Raw genomic sequence first — 24,972 nt, 5'->3', positions numbered from 1 at the left:
TTTACCATTTACTAAACATACTGCCTACTGTTTAGTGCATATGTTTTAGTATGCAGTGGGCAGTATGCAAAGCATTTCCTCCTTACTATTTTCCAACGGTATTGTGGCAGTGTTGTGCAACGTCCAGGCTCGTCCTTGTAGAAAAAGGCTCTGCCTCTTCCTCTCTGTGGGGAGAAATGTGTTCCTGAATACACTCAGCAAATATATACTCTAATACTCAGTAGTAGGCAAGTATTATAAGGCAAGGCAAGGCCTTTCGGACACAGCACGCACACTCTTTTTCTGTGACCAAGGAGATCTTATCGTTGTTTAAATCATGGAATAGTTCTGTTCCTCAAGTGTTTGAGTGTTGTTTGGACAGGATTTTTAATATCAGGGTCCACATGGTGTGGTGTGAGCTTGTGTGTGTGTGAGTTAGATGTTAACTTTGTGAGTGTTTGGTTACTGTAATGTGATCAGTCTGTGAGTTTGATGTTGTTACAGTACTGTTTTGTGAGCTATGTATGTATGATGAGTTAGACATCAACTTTGTAAGTCTTTGATAACTGTAGAGTGAGCTATGTGTGATTACGAGTCTGTGACTTTGTGAGTGTTTCATTACTGTTGTGTCAGCTTGTGTGTGTGATGAGATGTTAACTTTGTTAGTCTTCGATTAGTGTCGTGTGATCAGTCTGTGAGTTTTATGTTGCTGTGTGTCTGTCTGCTTGCTGTCGTGTGATCGATCTGTGTGTGACGAATTTGATACTGTATCTGTCCTGTCCTGTGTGTTAGCTTTGTTAGCAGGCAGCTGCACGTTGCTGGCTGTGTGTGGTTACAGTATTATGGGCTGTGTGTGTCCCTAACCTGTGTGTGTGTCACACTGCAGCTGCCCCTGCTGCTGTCAGAGCCCTGTGGCTCCAGACTCAGGAGAGAGAGGCTGAGCTTCGAGCCCTGCAGGTACGGCCACACCCCTGCCCCCTGCACTGCTCCGCAAACATACTGTCATCTTTACGAAAACTCATTTCAGTATCACACATTTCTGTGACGGACTATAATACAACATGACTATAATATACCAAGTCATAGCAAACGCATCAGCTGTCACGATATATGTAATTAATCGTCTTATAAGATGACGCTTTAATATGACGTGCCTGGTCAGGGCAAGCTGATCAGCTGTAATGATACACACGATTTTGTATGTCACTTTTGATAAAAGCATCTGCTAAATGAAATGTAATGTTACATGTAATAAATTGTGTTATAAGATGACGCTGTAATGAAACGTGCCTGGTCAGAGCTAGCGGATTAAGGATAAATGTACTGAATCCTGTTATAAGATGAATCGTGATATAAGATGAAGCTGTAATAAAACTTGCCTGTTCAGAGGTACCGGATTAAGGATAAATGTACTGAATCATGTTATGATATGACGCTGCCCCTGTCGGAGCACGCTGGGCCGTTGATTGAAGGGCAGAGGGGGGTGTGACTATGCCCAGGTGGAGCTGCAGGAGGTGTGTGGAGCTCGGGACGCCCAGGTGCAGAGCCAGGAGGAGCAGGCCAGGGTGCTGCAGGAGGAGCTGAGCTCCCTGAGAGAGGAGCTGGAGCAGGCGAGACAGTGGGTGAGCAGCCACACCCTCCCCGAATGACTCATCTATTTAGACACACTGAGAGAGGAGCTAGAACCGCAGAGACAGAAGGTAACACCAAGAGACCGTCGGCGAGAGACCACACCCTCCCCGAATGACTCATCTATTTAGACACACTGAGAGAGAGAGGGGCGAGAACCGCAGAGACAGAAGGTAACACCAAGAGACAGTCGGTGAGAGACCACACCCTCCCTGAATGACTCATTTATTTAGAAAGTCTTAGTTATTTAGTGGTGTGCTGCAGGTGTCCCTTTGTGTACTCTGAGTGTCAATTAAATGACACACTACACCCTGGGATTCAGGTAATTAGGCCCTGGTATCAGGGCTGTAACCAGGTCGCAAAAACCACCCACTGGAGGGTTCTGGGTATAGTACTGTAACTTCTTCGTAGTTCCATTACTTTAAGGTGTCCATTTTCTTGAGTTTTGAAGTACAAAAGCTTGACCAGTTGATGATTTTGGGTAGATTTGAACATTGTTAACACCCTAGGACGCAGCCAGGTATCCGGGATACCATGACAAGATATGATACAGGACCCCTTGCAAAAATCTGCCTGATATTGATGATATTCCACCCTGTCAATACAGCGATTTTCATCCAGCCTTGGGCCTCCTGAATCTTCAGCACATTCAACCCCATCCTTTTTTAATTAATTCAGCCATTTTCCAAAATCTTTTATGAATCCTAACTACAGCAAAATGAACAGTATTTCTAGCGGTTTGTGGTAATTTAGCTGGCTGTGTGTCACTAACCTGTGTGTGTCTCCAACCTGTGTGTCTCTAACCTGTGTGTGTCAGTAACCTGTGTGTGTCTCTAACCTGTGTGTGTCAGTGACCTGTGTGTGTCTCTAACCTGTGTGTGTCTCTGACCTGTGTGTCTCTAACCTGTGTGTGTCAGTAACCTGTGTGTGTCTCTAACCTGTGTGTCAGTAACCTGTGTGTATCTAACCTGTGTGTGTCTCTAACCTGTGTGTGTCAGTAACCTGTGTGTGTCTCTAACCTGTGTGTGTCTCTAACCTGTGTGTGTCAGTGACCTGTGTGTGTCTCTAACCTGTGTGTGTCAGTAACCTGTGTGTCTCTAACCTGTGTGTGTCAGTAACCTGTGTGTCTCTAACCTGTGTGTGTCAGTAACCTGTGTATGTCTCTGCTGCTGTCAGGCTAGCTAAATTAGCCTGGTAATGGATAAAGGTGAATTTGGGGTTAAGGCAATTTTAGGGTTATGTTTCTGAGTATGGGAAAGTGTAAGAACAGGATTGGACAACCTTTTTTTCCACTATTGGGGCTGACTGTAACACAGTAGCCTAACAGGACCGTAGTGTCCTCAGTGGGGGTCATGGCCGTGTGTGGTTCTTATGTTTCCTAAGATAATCTTCTGTCTTCATGTTTGACTTCATGTTTTAGGTCCAACAGCATTTTTCCCAGACTGGTGCTTATTATTTATAATTATTATCAATATTGTCTCACAAGCTGTTTGGCTTTTCCCACACATAACAATATCCAGACTCAGTTTTTGGATAAGAAGGGAAGGCGTTTGGAAAACATTTGGAAAGCATTGGGGAAGTATTTGGGTAATTGATCCTGGGTAATTAAGGTGTCCATTTTCTTGAGTTTTGAAGTACAAAAGCTTGACCAGTTGATGATTTTGGGTAGATTTGAACATTGTTAACACCCAAGGATGCAGCCAGGTATCCGGGATACCATGACAAGATATGATACAGGACCCCTTGCAAAAATCTACCTGATATTGATGATATTCCACCCTGTCATTACAGCGATTTTTAATCCAGCCTTGGGCCTCCTGAATCTTCAGCACATTCAACCCCATCCTTTTTTAATTAATTCAGCCATTTTCCAAAATCTTTTATGAATCCTAACTACAGCAAAATGAACAGTATTTCTAGCGGTTTGTGGTAATTTAGCTGGCTGTGTGTCACTAACCTGTGTGTGTCTCCAACCTGTGTGTCTCTAACCTGTGTGTGTCAGTAACCTGTGTGTGTCTCTAACCTGTGTGTCTCTAACCTGTGTGTGTCTCTAACCTGTGTGTGTCAGTAACCTGTGTGTGTCTCTAACCTGTGTGTGTCAGTAACCTGTGTGTCTCCAACCTGTGTGTGTCAGTAACCTGTGTGTCTCCAACCTGTGTGTGTCAGTAACCTGTGTGTGTCTCTAACCTGTGTGTCTCTAACCTGTGTATGTCTCTGCTGCTGTCAGGCTAGCTAAATTAGCCTGGTAATGGATAAAGGTGAATTTGGGGTTAAGGCAATTTTAGGGTTATGTTTCTGAGTATGGGAAAGTGTAAGAACAGGATTGGATAACCTTTTTTTCCACTATTGGGGCTGACTGTAACACAGTAGCCTAACAGGACCGTAGTGTCCTCAGTGGGGGTCATGGCCGTGTGTGGTTCTTATGTTTCCTAAGATAATGTTCCGTCTTCATGTTTGACTTCATGTTTTAGGTCCAACAGCATTTTTCCCAGACTGGTGCTTATTATTTATAATTATTATCAATATTGTCTCACAAGCTGTTTGGCTTTTCCCACACATAACAATATCCAGACTCAGTTTTTGGATAAGAAGGGAAGGCGTTTGGAAAGCGTTTGGAAAGCGTTGGGGAAGCATTTGGGTAACTGATCCTTGCACTGCAGGCACAGCAGGCCCAGAGCGAGGAAGAGGAGGGACTGAAGCTCCAGATGGCGGAGATGAAGAAGCAGCTGGAGTCAATCCGAGGCATGGAGGTGAGAAGAGAGGGAGGAGAGGGAGGAGAGGAGGAGGAGAAGAGAGGGAGAAGAAGAGGGAGGGAGTGGAGAGTCTCCCACGCCAGGGCTCTGGCACAGGACCATGCTGTGTGTACCAGGCTGTGCTGAGGTTCTGGTTAAATCTTAACCTCTTATATATATATATAAGTACCTCACAAATTTGTCTGAGTGGTGTGTTACTAAAATTTGTATCTGTTTTTTTAGTCAAAGTTATGTTTTGTGATTAAAATCTAGGGGAAACACAACATTGTAATTTTACTCTTGACAGTTGTATCGCTACTTTCATTTGTTTGTCTCATCAGATTAATCTACAAGGTCCAAGGTCTTATCTTTGTCGTACTCGTAGCACTTGAATCTCTAGGGTCATTCCGCGCTCTTGGCCCTGGTTGCTGTTATGCACTTTGTTGTATAGTATGTCACTCTGGATAAGAGCGTCTGCCACATGCTTGTAATGTAATGTAATGTAATGTAATGGGGCAAACGCACACCTCCGAGTTGAGCGGAAAGCCGGGTGGGGTTCGCTGAGCTCCGCTGTGCTCCCGCAGACCTCCCTGCATGAGGAGGCGCAGGCGCGGGAGGCGGGGCTCCAGTCCATGGTGGAGGAGGCGGAGCGGCGCGGGGCGGAGCGGGAGAGGGAGTGCTCCCGCGCGCTGGAGGCGGAGTACCGGGAGCAGGTCCGTCAGCACGCCCACACCATCGTGGACCTGGACCAGAGGCTGAGCCGGGCCAGCCAGAACCTCCGAGACGCCGAGGAGGAGAGGGACTCACTGAGGGAGCGGCTGAGAGGTGAGGGAGGGCTGAGAGGTGAGGGGGGGGCTGAGAGGTGAGGGAGGGGCTGAGAGGTGAGGGGGGGCTGAGAGGTGAGGAGGGGCTGAGAGGTGAGGGAGGGGCTGAGAGGTGAGGGAGGGGCTGAGAGGTGAGGGGGGCTGAGAGGTGAGGGGGGGCTGAGAGGTGAGGGAGGGGCTGAGAGGTGAGGGGGGGCTGAGAGGTGAGGGGGACTGAGAGGTGAGGGGGGGCTGAGAGGTGAGGGGGACTGAGAGGTGAGGGGGGGCTGAGAGGTGAGGGGGGCTGAGAGGTGAGGGGGGCTGAGAGGTGAGGGGGGGCTGAGAGGTGAGGGGGACTGAGAGGTGAGGGGGGGCTGAGAGGTGAGGGGGGCTGAGAGGTGAGGGGGGGCTGAGAGGTGAGGGGGACTGAGAGGTGAGGGGGGGCTGAGAGGTGAAGGGGGGCTGAGAGGTGAAGGGGGGCTGAGAGGTGAGGGAGGGGGCTGAGAGGTGAGGGAGGGGCTGAGAGGTGAGGGAGGGCTGAGAGGTGAGGGGGGGCTGAGAGGTGAGGAGGGGCTGAGAGGTGAGGGAGGGGGCTGAGAGGTGAGGGGGGCTGAGAGGTGAGGGGGGGCTGAGAGGTGAGGGGGGGGGGCAGGACTGTGGAATGTTCTACTCAGTTCCATTCGGTTTTATTTGTAAATGGTAAATGGATGCCAATTATATGGCGCCTTTGTCCAAAAGGGCGTACAATTGATGCTTCTCATTCACCCATTCATACACACACTCACACACCAGTGGCGATTGGCTGCCAGGCAAGGCACCAACCAGCTCGTCAGGAGCAATTGGGGGTTAGGTGTCTTGCTCAGGGACACTTTGATACACCCAGGGCAGGATCGAACTGGCAACCTTCCGACTGCCAAATGACTGCTCGTACCGCCTGAGCTAATGCCGCCCATTTGCATAGCGCTTTTCACAGAGGACTGTCACAAAGACACTTTACAGTGACAGAAGGGAAGAAGAAGTAGGGGAAATACTAGCCCTGTGACCCCAGATAGCGTGAGCTAAAAATTGCCTAGTGGGGAGAAACACCCTCAAACAGTGGTGAGAAAAACTCACCCTTGGAAAGAAATCTGGAGAGGAACCTGGCTGCTGGCCTATTGGTTGAGTTGGTAACAGCTGAGGTATTAAACTGGCAAAAAGATGAAAAATAAAGGCTCTCTGCACTGCATTGAATGTGTCATATATTCTGACACAATGCAGGCTGATTTCTTTCATTGAAAGTTGACAGTTGACTCATAGTTTAAATTGATGTGCAGCAACAGCAGCCAGAGTGGGATGAAGCTGTTATAAGCCATACTTCAAATTGAGAACAGCTCTTCACACTCAAACTGTAAACAGGTACTCTCTGGTGCAGCCCTGTTAACTGAGAGCAGGGTAAACCGTCCAGGACCATTACAGTGATGAGAGGACTTTCTTAAGAACGCCCTGCAGTTCCATAGCTGAACCCTAGAGGGCAGCCCTGCTGTGTAAGTGGAAACTTTTCCCATTGGAAATAACAGGAAATGTCCAGATTTCCTCTAACAGCTGACTCGTCAGATCAGTATCTCACAGGATCTCAGCTTTCCGAATTCAAGGACAGCAGTATTCTTCAATTCCTGCTCTCCATTAGGCCCTGTAACATCAAACCACTCATAGTTTTTAATGTCATAACCTTTGTGAAAATCTCAGTACATTCACTAAGTGGCAACCAATAAAAAAGTGATAAGCAAATCAAATCTGCATGCATATGAAATTGTTATTCTTATTTACTTTGTTGTGTTTATTTAAATGTCCACTGGAAGGTGGTGTAGACATTTAGAGGACTCTACGGATGGGTCATTCATATACAACAGGCAGCTGAATTGACTGAAGATGTGCTTGGCATGTCCTACCTAACATTTCAATGGAGATTAATTTAAAAATGATTTTAATACGAATCAGCATTTCAAGCTCTGCTTACATATACGTAGCTGATGGAAACTGTGAGTGGCGGTGATTTTGAGAAAGAGCAGTCTGCTGGGTGTTTCTGGGGTCCCTGTGCGGGTATGTCTGTGCACCTGTGCTTTGTGTCTGAGCTCAGCCCTGCTCTGGTGTCTGTAGACGTGGAGAGCACCCCGGCTACCCCCAGCCCTGTGCCCAGCCCAGCCCCCCCTACCCCAGGCAGAGCTCCGGAGGTGCTGGCCCTGGAGGAGAACGTTACCACGCTCAGGTATAGTCCAGTACACCCCGGGTCATCGTGTGACTGCACATTACCCGTGAGCCCTTTCAGTATTTCACCTGCTTTTAACCAGGTAAAGTAGTGAATCGTGGTTAACATGTTGTCCACTCATTATTCACGTTATGTTTTGTCATATGTACTGTATATAAAATTATGTGTTGTGTGCTGATCTATCTTTTATATGAGTGACTGAGTACAGCATGTGCGTAACCCAGATACAAACTCTCACAGGCCAGAAAATTCGATTCAATTCAATTCAATTCAATTCAATTCAATTCAATTCAATTCAATTCAATTCAATTCAATTCAATTCAATTCAATTCAATTCAATTCGTATAGCACTTTTTACAATGCAAGATTGTCACAATGCAGCTTTACAAAGAGCCCCAGCCTGAAACCCCATCAGGACAAGCCTAATACAGACGATTATCCGGGATGGTTCATTCTTGGCACAAGGAGGGCAGAAGTGGCAGGTTAGCTGAAGCCGGGGTCAGGTTGTGGTGATTCCAACTCCTACAGGCCTTGAGCAAGAAAGATTACAGAAAGGGAGGATGAGAAGTTTTACTTTCTTATCCAGTGCGGTAGTTGTCCTTGGAACTGGCAGGCACACATTCACACAGTCACTCTTACAGGGTAGAAAGGATCATGAATACGTGAATGTATGTTAAATGTTTTGTTGGTTAGCCTTGAATGGTTAGCATCCAGCTGGGTAATGTACGTCAGCCATTTTGTGCCAGAATGTTAACCACACATCAGCTGAGGTGAAAGTATTGTGTGGAAAATTAGCTCATGGACTTAGGTTCATATCATTGCTTGACATTTTTTTTGTTTTCTAGATTTAAAGAAATACGTTTGGATTCAAAATTAATTTGAGGACATAGAATTTTATATACAATACATATACAACGGTCATAATTGAGCACTACAGCACCAGGAGAGTAGTATTCAGTGTCAGACTGGAGGACACTGGAGCACAGTCTGGTCATTTTTTTAATGAGGAAATTAGCATAGGCAGCAGGATCCCTGTCCTGAAACAACAATGATGTCAATCTGGGATACGGGGTCCCTCTCTGAACCCCACACCCACCCCTGGGGTTTCCCCATGAATAATACACCAAACACAAACATGAATTATTCATCTCCTGGTTATGATATGACACCTCACTCCAGATTAACACTCCTGTTAATCTGACACAGGCTGGATTCTGCACACGGTCCTCTCTGAGCTGTGTCCTGTGCCGGCTGGGTGTAGTCTCCTCTGACACACTTTCCGCTTTTCGTCTAGACCCCTCTTCTTTCATCACAAGTCTCTGTGCGGGCGCTGTGATTTAGGGTCTGTCTGAACATCTTCACTCTTGTTTGTTTTTTGTTTTTGTCTTGAGAAGCGCGTTCTCACATTGTTGTTGTTTCAGGCAGTGTGCAGCTTGACGGTAATTGAAGCAGACTGTCTCATCCTGGGCTCAGTTCCACACACATTAATGAACGCTGCAGAAACATTTGATGAGGTCACTGTTGAGAGAAAGGGTTTTCTTTTTTTTTTCACTTTACACAGCACCCGATCTCACTCAACTCCCTCTCTCAGACAGAATGCTGATTCGCTTATCTTTGTTCTCCAGAAAGAGGGGAAAAGAGGAAAGATTTATTTTTAGGATCAAAAGTGAGTCGCGTATGCAACCCACACTGCCTGAGGCTCAGTTCGACTTTTTAACAATGAGTGAACGTGAGAGAGAGAGAGGAGGGGAGAGAGAGAGGAGGAGAGAGAGAGGGAGTGTGAGAGGGAGAGAGAGGAGGAGAGAGAGGGAGTGTGAGAGGGAGAGGAAGAAAGGGAGTGTGAGAGAGGGAGAGAGAGAGGGAGGAGAGTGAGGGAGAGAGAGTGGGAGAGAGAGAGTGCGAGGGAGTGAGAGAGAGGGAGGGAGGGAGAGAGGGAGTGAGAGGAAGTGAGAGAGGGGGGAGAGAGGGAGATGAAGAGAGGGAGTGTGAGAGAGGGAAGAGAGAGAGGGAGTGAGAGAGGGGGAGGGAGAGAGAGGGAGAGAGAGGGAGAGAGAGTGAGAGAGAGGGAGGAGGGAGAGAGGGGAGGAGACAGAGAGGGGCAGTGAGAGAGAGGAAGAGAGAGGGAGGGAGAGAGCAAGAGAGGGAGAAGAAGAGAGGGAGTGTGAGAGAGAGGGGGAGAGAGATGGAGGGAGAGAGGGTGAGAGAGAGAGAAGGAGGAGAGAGAGAGGGATGGAGGGAGGGAGAGAGGGGGAGAGAGAGAGAGGAGGAGAGAGAGAGAAAGAGAGAAAGGGAGTGAGAGAGGGAGAGTGAGAGAGAGAAAGAGAGAGAGAGGGAGAGAGAGAGAGAAGGAGAGAGAGAGAGAGAATGGAGTTTGGTTCACGGCTGGAGAAGCTGAGTGCTCTGGGTAGAGGCCTGCAGTGACGCAGGCGTTGAGTCCTCTCTCTGCCCCAGATGGCTCCAGAGCCGCTAGCCCACTCAGCTTTCTGCCCGCTGCAAGGGCTGTGAAGTCCCCGTCCGCAGCATAAATAAGGAATGTGTCCACAGAATAAACACACGCGGGGCTGTGTGGTGCTGTGTTATGTAGGCTCTGCGTGTAAACAGAGCACGTTATGCAATTGTGACTCTCTCAGGGAAGGGGGCTGGCAGCAGGGAGTGATAAAAATCGTTCTGAATATATTCATCAATATAACTGCAGTAGTAACAATATTTCGCCCTGAATTCAAATAATAAATCAAGACTATTAAATAGGAAATTTGATTTAGGAATAGTCATTTGAGGCTGTGAATTCGGGAGAGTTTTAATATAACCGTGTGTAATAAATTACCTTTGTATCCTCAGAGGCAGCAGTGAGACGCCAGTACAGGGTCACTCTCCTCTCTCATTAGCGCTGCTCCCTGCCAAGCTGGCGTATCACAGACTCAGTGAAAGTGTGACAGCATCCAGACGTGCTCTCACCTTGCCGTAAACTCTGCCCTCCCTCGATCACCCCCCTCCCCCCCCTCCCCCCCATCACCCCCCTCCAGGGCGGCTCTGGCCGAGGCTCGTCAGGAGGTGGTTGCCCAGGGCGACGTCATCGCCGCGCTGAGTCGTGACCTAGCAGCAGCCAACGCCAGGATGTCGGATATGACAGGTGCTCTCGTCGTGTGTCCCCCCCCCCCGACCCCCACCCCGCCTCTCATTTCTGTGGAGGTGCAGTGGTGCAGCATGAGATTCTACATCTAGATATCTAGTTTAAAGGTACAAAAGGTAATTTCGGTCTTATAATGATCAAGGGAGGCATTGCGGCAACAAACAAGCCGAAACCACAACAATGTTTATCCCACCTGTCTGCGTTTTTTACCGTGTCGTTAACAGCGAGGTGTTTCCGTTATCGCGCGGGAGCATTCTTAAGCTCTCGTCGTATTTAATCTCCTTTATCGGTTAATGTGGCTGATATGTCTCCCTTCCCCCCTGAGTGTACTCAAATGCTGATTTGCCGAGTGATTTATGCCTCCGCCTTGGCTCAGATGTGAAGAGTGTCTCTGAGATTGAGGGACACAGCTGCAGTTGCAGTGGAAACCCAAATCCACGGGAATACATCGAGAAAAGATCCATTTGCTCACCACTCCCCCAAGATATGCAGCTGCCGTAAAATGTTATTTTAACGGACAGGTTTACTCAAAAACTCACCTGAAATTCTTCCTGTAGAAAGGATCAAGGATATTTTTTCCTAAAACAATTCAGGTTAAGTAGCTTGGTCGTGTGTACATCAGAATCAAACCCACAGCTTTTACTTCACAGTTTGAAGTGGTTTAATAGGGACTGTGCATATTGACAAATATTTCTGTAAATGTGCCAGGTTAGCCAACATGCCTAATTTTCAACTGCAGTTTCGAGGCAGGTACATTAAACACATCAAATACAAAATGCAAACATAATACAAATGCATTAAAACAAGGATAGCTGAATCGATACAAGCCCAGTTCCCTAACATTACATTACAATTACTTAGCAGACACTTTTATCCAAAGCGACTTACAGTTGACAAGACGAAGCACGGGACAATCCCCCCAGGAGCAATGTGGGGTTAAGGGCCTTGCTCAAGGGGCCAACGGCTGTGCAGATCTTATCGTGGTCTCACTGGGGCACCTTCCAGGTCCCAGTGAAGCACCATAGGCACGAGGCTACAGGCTGCCGCCTGTGCTAACCGCTATGCTAACCGCTGTGCTAACCGCTATGCTAACCTCTGTGCTAACCGCTATGCTAACCTCTGTGCTTACCGCTTTTCTAACCACTGTGCTAACCGCTATGCTATGCTGCCGTTCCTGTGCAGGGGAGCTGAGCGAGCAGCGCAAGGTGGAGCTGGAGCAGCACCGGGTCCTGGTGGTGGACCAGCGGGTCAAACTGAGCACGCTCACCGAGAAGCTGGCCCAGATGTCACAGCTGGTCGACAGGAAAGGGGAGGAGCTTCAGAGGGTGAGGGAGGAGCTACGGTAAGAAGGAAGTGTCGATGTTCATCACACATCGTGATCAATTTTATTGCTGGTGAGAGTTTAGTTATTCTGATAGCGAGAGCAAGGGAAGGAGTGGTGGTTTTATGTACAATTTTCCTTTAAATAAGGTTGATTTCAGCACTTCCTGGTTTAACATTAGTACTAAGTCCGATTTCAGAGATACTTTATACAGTGTTTCTGTGTGCAATGCTATCACAGTGCAGTGTTCATATGTGCGTGCGCATGCGTGCTCACACGTGTTTACACATGTGCACATGTGCATACAAGCACCATACACACACACACACGCACACACGTACACAAGCACAGACACACACACACACAGACACGGACACGTACACAAGCGCATACACACACATTTCTGCTGCGTGGCTCCTCTGTTGTGGGAGGCAGAATGAATCAAACTGGCAGGTGGAAATTGAACACAGATTGCTGAGATTAATATGCGTTCACAGTCACACAGCTTTCAGTGGCACATCTTCCACAGCACCACACACTCCCCGGGCTTGGTCTCTTCGCCAGATCCTGCACATCGTCGTAGAAACCCGCTGTAAACTATTAACTACAAACGTTATGTACTGTGTACGTTATGCACTTGTAAATCGCTTTGGATTAAGGGTGTCTGCCAAATGACTAAAATGTAAATGTGAAACGTTTACATTATTAACCACGTACATTCCATGCTGTGATAAACTGCTTATATGATGTTATTAATTGCATACAAATTAATAAAATGTGTGTTTATGTGTTTATATGTGTGTGTATGTGTGTATATGTGTATATGTATATATGTATATGTGTATATGTGTGTGTATGTGTGTATATGTGTATATGTATATATGTATATGTGTATATGTGTGTGTATGTATATATGTGTATGTGTGTGTATATGTATATGTATATGCATGTGTATATGTGTGTGTGTGTGTATATATGTGTATGTGTGTAAATGTATATGTATATGTGTATATGTGTGCGTTTGTGTGTAAATGTATATGTATATGTGTGCGTTTGTGTGTAAATGTATATGTATATGTGTGCGTTTGTGTGTAAATGTATATGTATATGTGTGTTGCATTGTGCAGGCTGTCTCAGGAGCAGCTGCAGAGTCAGGCTCAGTCTGAGAGGGAGATGAGGGAGAAGATGGACAGCAGTCTGGCTGTGCTCCAGACCCCAGCTCACACTCAGGTGGGAGGAGCGTGGGGGTGTGGGGTGGTCCTCTCCTTCTAACCACCGGCCTACGGGTTTGAATCTGTGACATTTCTGCTTTACCCCGGACATTTACCTGGGTCCAGAACTGCCAGCTGTGTGACAAACAGAGATAAAGGGATTCACAGTCATTAGGCACTGATGTCTGATGACTTCCCTTTTTACCTGTGTCTATTTCACCTAATAGAATTCTGTTTAATTTTCATTGGGCCATCTCACTACTTATCCATATATCATGTTTGTACAACACATAAATTATTTCGTAATAGGCATAGTTTATTTCATATTCTTGTTCTGTCATAGCTGGTGACAGCAGTGATATTTTTTGTGTGGCATGTGAACAAAGTGAGTACATGCTAATACCTTGTCATTAGTATATCTTGTGCTACCCTTTCAGCATATTCGCAGCCCTATGTGATTGAATGATAGGGCAGGTTTTCCTACTGACTTACTGAACGTTGGTGTGTTTTTGACAACATGCTAGTGTTTTGCCCAAAGCGCATGCCAATAAAAAGTTCCCTGTCTCACATCAGGAACAATGCCCTGTTGCTTTCTCTGGGTACTGTCCCAGAGTTCACTGGTGTAGGCGATGATCACAATAATACATTATTATTCCTATAAATCAGACGACCGTCAGACCAGAAAAGACCCACTGAAACCAGCTGATTGTGTGAGAGATGTTACATGATTTTACATGAAATTAAATTACATTATACTCTTTTTTTAACATTTTTGGGAGAGAATGCTAGTATCCCGTAGTGCCTGGAGTGACGATACGCTGACTTGTAGGCGGTTGTGTTTTTGAGAAGCAGAAAGCGCAGTGAGCGTGATTCATTCTCCCGTGCTCCCTGCTTCCTCCTCCCGCTGCGCTGTGATTGGTTGGCACACTGTGAGTCGTTTCTCTGAGGCCGTGATGCGTAGCACGAGGGAAAGACAGGGGCGTGACTCACTGGCGTATGACATCATCAGTGTGTGTGAGAGAGAGAGAGAGTCGACTCTGCAGTCACGATCCTCACTGATGCGTGATCATTTCCCCCCCTCCCCAAACACACCGTTTAGTCTGAGCCACCGTTCACTTCAATATCCTGAATATTTATATTCACAATATGTACGTAAATATTCATGTTGTGCTGTGTGTAAATTTTATGTAAATAGGATGGATGTAAATGCCCTCAAACTAAAGATTTAGCCTCATATTCAGTGTTTCGTTTCGCATCCAATGTGCTGGGGTACGGAGCCAACGCAACAGAAACTGTATCACTGTCCAAACAGGGACTGCACTGTAAATGAAAGCTGCAGTCTAGCAGTAGATTGTGAGGAATGTGTTTCTGTGTAATGACTAAAGATAGGAGATAGGAGGGCCGTGTTGATCCCCGGTCTGAAAGGAGTCTTTGTGGCCTCGATCCCAAATAGAACAGGGAGGATGTGCAGGACCGGGGGTGGATCTGAGGATTTACTGTCCTAACTGCCAAAATATCTGACCTCTTTCCAGGAAAATTCTAGAAGTAATGATGTCATTGGCAGGCCGCAGGGCCGTGGATCACGGAAAGGCCTCTGAGTGATGTCAGAGAGCTTTGCTCAGTCGCAAATCTCCGCCATCGCCTACGCTCCCTCCCCGATTTACGTTGGCGTAACTGTGCCGTTTGTCGAGGGGGTCAGCTCCTTACTCCACAGCCATTTTGTCCTCGTTACCCCAGGACGTGGCGGTCCTGACCTCTGCGGCGGAGCTGGCGGAGCAGGGGTCGAAGTGCAGAGGTCACCGGCACGAGGAGGTGATCCAGCGGCAGCAGGAGGCGCTGGCCGAGCTGAGGACGAGGGCCAGGACGCTGGAGCAGACCGTGCCCATGAGTGAGTGAATAATACTTATTTTAATATTATTATATCGCTCTGGATTCTGAGTGCTTTTGAGATATTGAGCTTCAAAGATACCAAAGTAAACGGGCTCCAAGCAAATACAAACTTTTACATTTTGCATTTTTCACACTTTTAAACAGTACATAAAATAGTACAGAATGAAACAGCATTTTTCACACTTTTAAACAGTATAAGAAATAGTGAACAGCATTTTTTATACTTTTTTGTGTAAAAATGTCATTTAGAAGCTTTGAATTCTCAGGTCTCTTAAGTCCAGGTCTGCAGATATGAACTGATGATGACATAGTGCAAGTCCGTTTTGTGTCCAAGATCGTGAATCATAAGAGCCGAATCATTTCCCCGGTAGAGTGGATCGCCATCTGTGCTTTTTGGACAATTCAGTTCTCCCACCACGTGCAAATGTGCCACCTAATCCTCCCCCTGAACCACACAGTGCCTTACATTCCTCAGCCCTCCCACTGTGATCGAATGTGTGCTTTCACTGCAAATAAGGCCTTGGATGATGTAACTAGCTGAATTAAAGTAAAGTAAAAAAGTGTAAAACGTCATTCAGGTTTTTCTGTCCTTCTGTCAATCAAGCCACAACTCAAAGCCACTGTTCGGATTTGACCGCCCAGTCATCCTCCGCTGTTAATTCAAATCTAACAGAGTACGTATGAGTCCAATAGAGACCATATGCACGCTGTAAGAGTTGACTGAAATCTTTACTTCCAAATAAGGCCTCAGATTATGTAACTGGCAAGAATTAAAGTAAAGTAGAAGTGTAAAACTTCATTCAGGGTTTCTTCCTTCTGCCCCTCTCCCGCAGTGTCCTCCCCGGACCTGTGCATCCAGCAGGTGGCGCTGATGAGGAGGGAGCTGAGTGAGCTCCGGGCCCAGAAGGCCGCTCTGTACCGAGGAGGCGCTGACTCTATGGTACCGCTCGCTCTGACCCCCCGCCATCTCGACCGCGGTCTCCCCGTGAACGTGTGTAAACCCGAGAGCGTTCGTGTTGAAGTTTTTTCAGTTTTGCGGTTGCTGTTGCAGACTCTCCCTGGAAGTGTGTCCGAGGAGATGGTGGAGCGCATAGCCAGGCTGGACCTCTCCGACACCCTGGACCTCAGCGAGCAGACGGTCAGCTTACGGACCCCGTTTCTCAGGCTTTCTGAACCCAGTACCTCCCTGATCGTCCGTTACTGTGATCCACCCTTCATTAGAGTCTGGCCCCATAACACAACTGTGCACTGTAACTGTACCCTGTAAGTACTGTAGTGCATGTAACAGGAGCAGGGTATCCTTTTACAACTCTATGCGCTACAATTCTATGGGAGGAAACAAAACATATGGTGAGCCATTTCTGTTTTGTGCAGCCAAACCTGCCATTACCTCCCATGAACATGGCTTTCGGGCGGTGGTGGGCGGGGCAGGAGGGAGGGGCTGTTTTATCACCTGCAGTGAGTAGCATTGTCCCGCTGTGGAGCTGAACAAAGGGACGTGCGTTTAGGAGTTTAAGACTGTGTGCAGGTGGGAAGGGGTTTGGCCGTTGCTGGGGGCTGTGTGACGGCCAGAGCTCAGAGTTACTACTGTCCTGTATGTGCAGTGCCTGAATTTAAAAAAGGGAACACGAGTTTAGGAGTGTAAGACTGTGGGCATGTGGGGGTGTGACGGTGGTCTACAGCATTACCCTGTGTGTGCAGTACCTGGAGCTGGTCAGGGTAATGTGAGTTTTGGAGTGTGACTGTCGGTGTGTGAGGGTGTTGGGGTAGTTTCCGGGTGTTGTTAGGGGGCAGAGTTCACAGTGTTACCCTGTGTGTGCAGTACCTGGAGCTGGTCATGGGAATGTGAGTTTAGGAGTGTGACTGTCGGTGTGTGAGGGTGTTGGGGTAGTTTCCGGGTGTTGTTAGGGGGCAGAGTTCACAGTGTTACCCTGTGTGTGCAGTACCTGGAGCTGGTCATGGGAATGTGAGTTTAGGAGTGTGACTGTCGGTGTGTGAGGGTGTTGGGGTAGTTTCCGGGTGTTGTTAGGGGGCAGAGTTCACAGTGTTACCCTGTGTGTGCAGTACCTGGAGCTGGCCCGGGCCCTGGGCGACGTTCTGGAGCTGAGTGACGGGCAGCTCTCCGGCAGCGCCTCCCTGAAGCACCTCCCCCCGCAGGAGCGGGAGAGGCTGGGCTCCCTCAGACAGAGAGACCTGGAGCTGCTCCGCACCCGGCTGAGCCTCCTGCAGAGCCAGGGCCAGCGCCGGGAGGAGCTGCTGCAGGAGTACCACAGAGACATGGGCTCCCTGAGGTACGGTTCTGCCCTCTCCCGCCCTGCCCAGAGCCTCCCCTACCCGCCAAGCGTGTCCCTGGAGCCCTGTACCCTGTACCCTGTCTCACTGTTTTACTGTATATACCCACCAAGCGTGTCCCTGTAGCCCTGTACCCTGTACCCTGTACCCTGCACTGTCTCACTGTGTTACTGTATATACCCACCTAGCATGTCCCTGTAGCCCTGTACCCTGTACCCTGCACTGTCTCGCTGTGTTACTGTACATACCCACCAAGCGTGTCCCTGTAGCCCTGTACCCTGTACCCTGTCTCACTGTTGCTCCAGGGGGGGACTGTCCCCTGCTTAGTCTAATCAACTGTAAGTCGCTTTGGATAAAAGCATCAGCTAATTGTTCTTTATAATCTCTAATAATAATCAACACTCTTACTGTTACTGCTTCCTTACTCAGAGAACGCATCTTCAGATCACCTCGTTGTGCGTTACATTTTTCTAGGAGAACCTAAGGGATGCCTGCAGAATGATTGCTACTTTTTTTAAACCAAAGGGGCCTCCTTTGATGGTGTTCCAGGTGGATGGGATTAGTGTGCCGCAGGGTGGGCTGGTCTGACTCCGGTCTCCCCCCCTCCCCCCCTCCCTCCTCCGCAGGGAGAGCCAGGCGACCGGGCAGCGGCTGCAGGTGCGGCTGGACAGCCTGAGGGCAGAGCTGCAGACGGAGAGCCAGGAAAGCTCCCTGCTTCGCGAGGCCCTCCAGCGCGCGCAGGCCCGTCTGGAGGAGGAGATCGGCCTGAACCGCGCCCTCAAGGAGCGCAAGGTGACTGGGGCCGCCGTTCTCGCACCCCCTCCCCAGGACGGAGGGCCGTGGGCCGGGGCTTAGCCCTGGCTTTCAAGTGGGGGGTCGGATTTACGGTCCATATACGGGTTTCCCTCCGGAAAGGCCCACGCGAACACCTTCTTATGTCGGATGATCAAGGACCCGACGTAACTCGAAAGCAGGCTCGAGAGCAGTGTGAGAATGGTGTGGTGCCTTATCGTCTTCCGTCGATCAAGCCCCAACCCAAATCCACTGTCTATGGGCGTGTCTGAATTGAGTGATAAGCGGAGGACTGAACTGGGGTATTTTATTACTGCTTTTGTCCACAGGCCCCAGTTTCCTCCTTCCTGTGCTGTGAGGGCATCGTTATCTAATCTGGCCAAAGTGCTTTATTGAGCAGGACCCTCCCACAATCCCCTGGTCTTTAATTAAGCCTGGTACCGCCTTGAGCGTCGTTACCCCTGACTGGCTTTCTGAAAAGAAGCTAAAATGACCTCTTCTCCCGAGACGCTTTTATCTGCTGTTAAAAATAAGTCACGGTTCTGAATTCAAAATACATTTTCAAGGTAATTACGGCGACACTCATACACCTCACATTTTCAGAAATAAAGGTACAAAGATGTTTTCCATTCGGGTGATATCCTATACAAGGCGCAGGTATATAACATTGTTATATACCCAGCAACATGTCATTCATTTCTCCCTTTTTTTTTTTTTGGGGGGGGGGTGGTGGGATACTCACATACTCACCAAAAGAGAACATTACTGTACTTTCAAGGTACATTTGGAAAACTTGATCCTTGAAGAACAAAAATGTACTTCTACTGTCACTATATTTCTGAGAGTGTACATGGAGAAAACTGGCATGATTGAGTTACTTCACAATCTCTCCAGGTCATTTCAGCTTGAGAGGAGTGCCGGATCTTTCGCTATAATTGATGGTTTTTTTTGTTAGAAAGCTTTGTGTTCTTGCGTGATTTATTGTCGATCGTGAGCTGAACGAATGGGGAGATGACGGTCCAGTGTTTCAGGAATGCTGTTGCTCAGAAATGTTGGCTCTTTAATTCATAATTAGTCCTTAATGCACTGTCATAACCCAAACATGGGGACGTGCTTATGGCCTGGCTTCCCTGTTTGTTTTACAGGGTTTATTGAGTAGTGGAGCTAACACAGAGCGCTAACTCAGAAGGCTTACACAGAACGCTAACTCAGAGTGCTAACCGCTGCCTCACTCATCCTCATGGGACAGTGGTGATAAGGGTGGCCTTATTTGACCATGTTATGCTAGGGGTTTTTAACATTATTGTGAATCAAAGCCTCCCTCTGTTTTCAGTCCTAAGGTAATTGCATTACATCACAACACTTTTGGGGCATTTAGCAGATGCTGTCATCCAGAGTAAATTAACACAGCTTGCATTCTTTTAACATACAATTAAGTTATTCAGCTGGATATTTGCTGGAGCGGCTCAGGGTAAGTAGTTAGCTTAAGGATACAACAGCAGTGCTTCTCCAGGGAATCTAATCTACAACCGTATGGCAGCCTGTAGCCTAGTGGCTAAGGTACACGCCTGGGACCCGGAAGGTTTGTGGTTCAAGCCCCGGTGTTCCCACGATAAGATCTGCACAGCTGTTGGGCAGCAATAAGGGCCAGGGGGGATTGTCCCCTGCTTTGGATAAAAGCATCAGCCTAATAACAAATTATCTTATCAGAGTTACAAAGCCACTTCCCTCAGCATGTTCCTACACGTTGCACATGAAACGAAATTGAATGAGGAACAACAATAGATGTTTTCACTCTTGCATAGTCATGCGGTACTTTCTATAGTGAGGTCAGCGACCAGGGTTATTGTTTCAGAAAGAATGTGGTTCAATACAAGGATATCTGGGTTAATATTGGAAATTCCAGGCGATTGTTTCTGATTCCTGGCAGTTTGTTTCATGGTCTAAGATGGATACTTAGCTTGTGTAATATTCAGTGTGCGAGTTGTGCTTCCTCCTCTTATGTTTTATTGTGTGTTCTTTAAGAGGGTCCTGACCTTCCTGTGTGCGCCACATTTGGCCGAGCTCATCGTGTTGGTCATTAATCAGAGGGGAAGATTTATGCCTGCGCACCACACCAACAGTCCCCCAAGGAGACATCACCCCAGTCAGTGTTTAAAAATGCATTTAAGAGCCGTGTTTAATCTTCGCTTATTGAGAATCAACAAGAGATGACCTACAGGGAAATATTAAGGACACTCTTTTATCACACTGTGTGTGTGTGTGTGTGTGTGTGTGCATGTGTGTGTGTGTGTGTGTGTGTGTGTCCAGTGCATGCAGTATCTGAGAGCAGTGCCTTGTTCATTTGATAAGTAAGTGAGAGCGGTATTTCTGCCAGACCGCTGCTGCAGGTCACTGTTCCATTCAGGCCAGAATTGCATTGAGCCGAATGGGCTGTTTTTACTGAAACTCAACACACAATCACATGTGCGAGGGAGCTCCTGTTCCTCCCTGCATGAAATATTCAGAGGGAGGGCCTGTGGTCTCAGCTGGAGACAGCTCTGATCTCCCGCTGTCTGACTGCCCGGGAGGAGAGCGCCTCATCCCACAGGTTCCTGTCCTCACAGAGCCCTGGACCAATAACATAACCCCTAGTCCAGCCATCCAAAGCAATAACATCAGACCCAGTCCAACCATCAGAGCCCTAAACAAACAACATAACCCTCAGCCCAACCATCAGCACCACAAACCAATCACATAACACTTGGTCCAACCATCCAAAAAACAAACAAATAACATAACACCCAGGCCAACCATCAGCACCACAAACCAATCACATCAGACCCTGCCCAGCCAGCAGAATCACAAACCAATCATATAACACCCGGTCCAACCATCAGAACCACAGACCAATCACATCAGACTCACCCATTCCACCAAGTGTTTCATCATCAGACCCAAATCAATCACATCAGACCTGTGTGTTTCATCATCAGACCAAAACCAATAGCATCAGAACTGTGTGTTTCATCATCAGACCAAAACCAATTGCATCAGATCCAGCCCAGCTGTGTGTGGGAGCTATGTATATATGAGCTGTAATTTCTACACGGTGAAACCAAAATGTACAAATGCTCTTTTAATAAAAAGCTGAGAATCTGTACTTTAACCAAATGCAAACTCTTTGATTACAATTCAAAAATTGTGGAGCACAGAGCCAAATAAAACAAATATATCTTTGTCCGAAATGTTATGGAGCTTACTGAATGTGCTGACGGTGGCTCTCTCTCTTCTCCCTCACAGGGCCTGAGCGTGGAGGGCCAGGAGAAGAGGAATTCGAGGACCCCCTCCCACAGCTGCGTACAGGAGGACGTCAGGGACAAGGTGAGTCCGGAGGCCCAATTCCTCCACCCCCCCTGGCCTGGCCCTGCCACCCCCTCCGTCTCTGCGGATAATTAGCCTCTCTTTCATCACTCCACTCACCCTGGGCTGTTCCCAGGAGATTAGTCATCTGTCAGCGTTTTGTTATGGCTGTTTCGCTGCGCTACAGACGGGCAGGGCTGACTAATCAATCTGGAGGTGCTGAGGAGTGATGAGGTCGTCTCCCTCCCACAAAAAAAAAACTTTTTCTGTGTAACTTTGCAAAGTCCGATCGCTGGCAACGAGCGTCACCCAGAACGCAGTCACGTGACCTTCCCCACAGCTGAGCCTGCGCTTCTCTGTACACAAGACTGTTTCCTGTGCCCAGTTCTGGCCTCAGTTATCTCCGCTGTGGACCACGCAGGAACCCTGTCTGCATAACCCTGTTCCTCCCACGTTACCGCCATTTCCTCTCCCTTTTAGAACTGCCGTGTGCCGGCGGTCTTTATGAATAATGCACACACAGCTGTGAGGTTCCTCCTGTCAACTGCCACTCACAGTCTCTGAGAGGCGTCCCAGCCAGAGAGAGGGGTCCCAGTCAGAGAGAGGGGTCCCAGTCAGAGAGAGGGGTCCCAGCCAGAGAGAGGGGACCCAGTCAGAGAGAGGGGACCCAGTCAGAGAGAGGGGTCCCAGTCAGAGAGAGGGGACCCAGTCAGAGAGAGGGGACCCAGTCAGAGAGAGGGGTCCCAGTCAGAGAGAGGGGTCCCAGTTAGAGAGAGGGGTCCCAGTCAGAGAGAGGGGTCCCAGTTAGAGAGAGGGGTCCCAGTTAGAGAGAGGGGTCCCAGTCAGAGAGAGGGGTCCCAGTTAGAGAGAGGGGTCCCAGTCAGAGAGAGGGGTCCCAGTTAGAGAGAGGGGTCCCAGTCAGAGAGAGGGGTCCCAGTCAGAGAGAGGGGTCTCAGTTAGAGAGAGGGGTCCCAGTCAGAGAGAGGGGTCCCAGTTAGAGAGAGGGGTCCCAGTCAGAGAGAGCGGTCCCAGTCGCAGAATGCTGCAGAACCATGTGTATCATATCATTACACTTCGGGCAATTATTTATTTATCTATTTATTTAATTGTGTATTTATTTATTCGCTTGTCATCCATTTGTGTAATTCGACATTCACAGCATGGCTTCAAGTTAAGAGCCGTGGCTGATCTGGAAAGTCAAGCCCTGTGTCTTTCCAGATGTGTTCCATAGGCCTGAGCCACTGCCACACACACCATACACCACACTCCATACACCATACACCGCACTCAATACACCATACACCACACTCCATACACCATACACCACTCTCCATACACTATACACCACACTCCATACACCATACACTGCACTCCATACACCATACACCACTCTCCATACACTATACACCACACTCCATACACCATACACCGCACTCCATACACCATACACCACTCTCCATACACCATACACCACTCTCCATACACTATACACCACTCTGGTACCCTTCTTTACTGAAGTTTGTTATTGCCCCCCCCCACCCCAGGCTCTCGCTCGCCCCCTGCCCTCAGGCCCTTTCTCTCTCTCTCTCTCCCCCAGGCTGCCTCCAGGAAGTCCAGCCTGCAGGAGAAGCTGAAGAAGAGGGAGTATGAGATCGAGGTCCTGAAGAAGCAGCTGAGGAACAGCGCCCCCTGCAGGCCGGGCAGTGCACCGCGGGCCGCGTTCGCACCAGAGGCCCACTGACGCTGCAGCCCGGCCCAGCTCAGGAAGGGGGACTCGGGTACACCTGGACGTGGGGCTGTGTCTGCTAATGCCCCATTCCCTGGACCAGGGGCTAGAGCTGTGGCTTCCTCTATACACCAAGCACTACTCCGGTCTAGAGTCGGACTGTCCCTATGAGCTATTCACTGGACCAGAGACAACAGCTGGGACTGTTCCTATGACCTATTCAGTCGACCAGGGGCAAACTGTGGCTTCCTCTCTGTCCAATTCACTAACAGAGGGTAGAACTGGGACTGTTCTCATGACATTCCCTGGACCAGGGCACCTGTGATCTCACAGAGATTTACAGAATCCCGGCCGTGATTCCTCCCTTCTGAGAGCGCTCACTGCAGGTTTTGAACGTTCCCGCCTCGCGTTCCCGCGCGTCATATAAGACGGGGATTCTGTCCCGTCGTCCGCACTGAAGCCTGGCGGGGTCGTCCTGCTGCAAAAAGAGTTTGAGCTCCAGCGTCATCCTCACCTTGTGCCAAGGTCTCTATTTAAATCTCTATTTAGACCCAGGTGCAGTCAGACCCCGTTCTTCTCCCTCTCTCTCCAGGAGCTCGTGGTCTCTCGCCCCGGCGCTCCGGCCAGCGAGCTGCAGGCGTTGTTGGCTCTGAAAGACACCGTCGTGTGAGAACAGAAAATGGCTGGCCTGCTCTTTGAACGCGTTTGTTGTGTCAGTTTTGGCACCGCTTCATTAGAGCGGTTATCGCCCGTCTCTCTGCCACGCTGCTGCTTCAGCTTACCTGCCAGATCCTCTACTTCCAGCCATGATTATCCGTGAGAGTCCCACACTTATGTAAGCACTAATAACAGGGAGAATGGGTATAAATTGGTCCTGGATCTATTCTCTTTGATGAAAGCAGATATAAGGAGACGTTGTGGTGAGTGCTTTAGAGCAGCCCCCCCCCCCCCTCCTGTTCTCTGCAGTCATCTGTCAGCAGGGGCTTGAGCGCTGTGCAACGCTGATTCATTCATCAGACTCTGTGTGTGTGTGTGTGTGTGGTGTGTGTGTGTGTGTCTGAGAGAGAGAGAGAGAGAGAGAGAGAGAGTGCGTGTGTGTGTGGGTGAGAGAGAGTGTCTGTGTGTGTGTGTGAGATATATAGAGAGAGAGAGTGTGTGTGTGTGTGTGTGTGAGAGAGAGTGTGTGTGTGCGTGTGTGTGTGTGGGTGAGAGAGAGAAAGAGAGAGTGTGTGTGTGTGTGTGCGTGTGTGTGTGTGTGTGTATGTGTGTCTGAGAGAGAGAGTGTGTGTGTGAGTTATATATAGAGAGAGAGAGTGTGTGTGTGTGTGTGTGTGTGTGTGGGTGAGAGAGTGTGTGTGTGTGTGTGTGAGAGAGAGAGAGAGTGTGTGTGTGTCTGTGTGTTTGTGTGTATGTGTGTGTGTGAGATAGAGAGAGAGTGTGTGTGTGTGAGTGTGTGCAGTGTGTTATCATTGATGGTACTCCCTAATGTTGCTTCATTCATCAGAGTCTGCTGTGTGTGTGCGTGTGGGTCTCTGTGTGTGTGTGTGTGGGCGCACACGTGTATGTGTGCAGGGCATTATCACTGAGGGTACTCTACAATGCTGATTCATTCATCAGACCTGCTCCCACTCAAGTCACGCATCTACTGAGAGCTGTGTGTGTGTGTGCTTGTGTGTGTGTAAGAGAGAGACCGTGTGTGTGTGTGTGTGTGAGTGAGGGAGAGAGTGTGTGTGTGTGTGTTTATGTGTGTGTGAGGGAGAGAGTGTGTGTGTGTGTGGGTGTGAGTGTGTGCCTGCAGGCACATGAGTGTGTGTGTATGTGTGTTTGTGTGTGTGTGTATGTTTCAGTATGTCCCTGTGTACAGTATCTGTGACCTCTTT

The 24,972-nt window shown here is 48.5% G+C and overlaps 1 protein-coding gene across 1 annotated transcript in view; it reads left to right on the top strand.

The window, feature by feature from the left end:
* Positions 1-23,107, top strand: part of fhad1 (forkhead-associated (FHA) phosphopeptide binding domain 1) — a 37,979-nt gene extending 14,872 nt beyond the window's left edge. Inside the window, exons 15-29 of the mRNA XM_061259134.1 lie at positions 866-936; positions 1,452-1,601; positions 4,269-4,358; positions 4,925-5,165; positions 7,280-7,388; positions 10,412-10,518; positions 11,701-11,860; positions 12,967-13,069; positions 14,788-14,938; positions 15,774-15,880; positions 15,992-16,078; positions 17,005-17,231; positions 17,859-18,024; positions 21,307-21,387; positions 22,964-23,107. Coding sequence (XP_061115118.1) covers positions 866-936; positions 1,452-1,601; positions 4,269-4,358; positions 4,925-5,165; positions 7,280-7,388; positions 10,412-10,518; positions 11,701-11,860; positions 12,967-13,069; positions 14,788-14,938; positions 15,774-15,880; positions 15,992-16,078; positions 17,005-17,231; positions 17,859-18,024; positions 21,307-21,387; positions 22,964-23,107 — 1,994 coding nt within the window. The remainder of the gene's footprint in view (positions 1-865; positions 937-1,451; positions 1,602-4,268; positions 4,359-4,924; positions 5,166-7,279; positions 7,389-10,411; positions 10,519-11,700; positions 11,861-12,966; positions 13,070-14,787; positions 14,939-15,773; positions 15,881-15,991; positions 16,079-17,004; positions 17,232-17,858; positions 18,025-21,306; positions 21,388-22,963) is intronic.
* The last annotated feature ends 1,865 nt before the right edge of the window (positions 23,108-24,972 follow it).

The sequence above is a fragment of the Conger conger genome, chromosome 10 (assembly GCF_963514075.1).
Source record: "Conger conger chromosome 10, fConCon1.1, whole genome shotgun sequence".
In the NCBI taxonomy this organism is placed as follows: Eukaryota; Metazoa; Chordata; class Actinopteri; order Anguilliformes; family Congridae; genus Conger; species Conger conger.
This window is presented reverse-complemented; position numbering and strand designations above follow the sequence as displayed.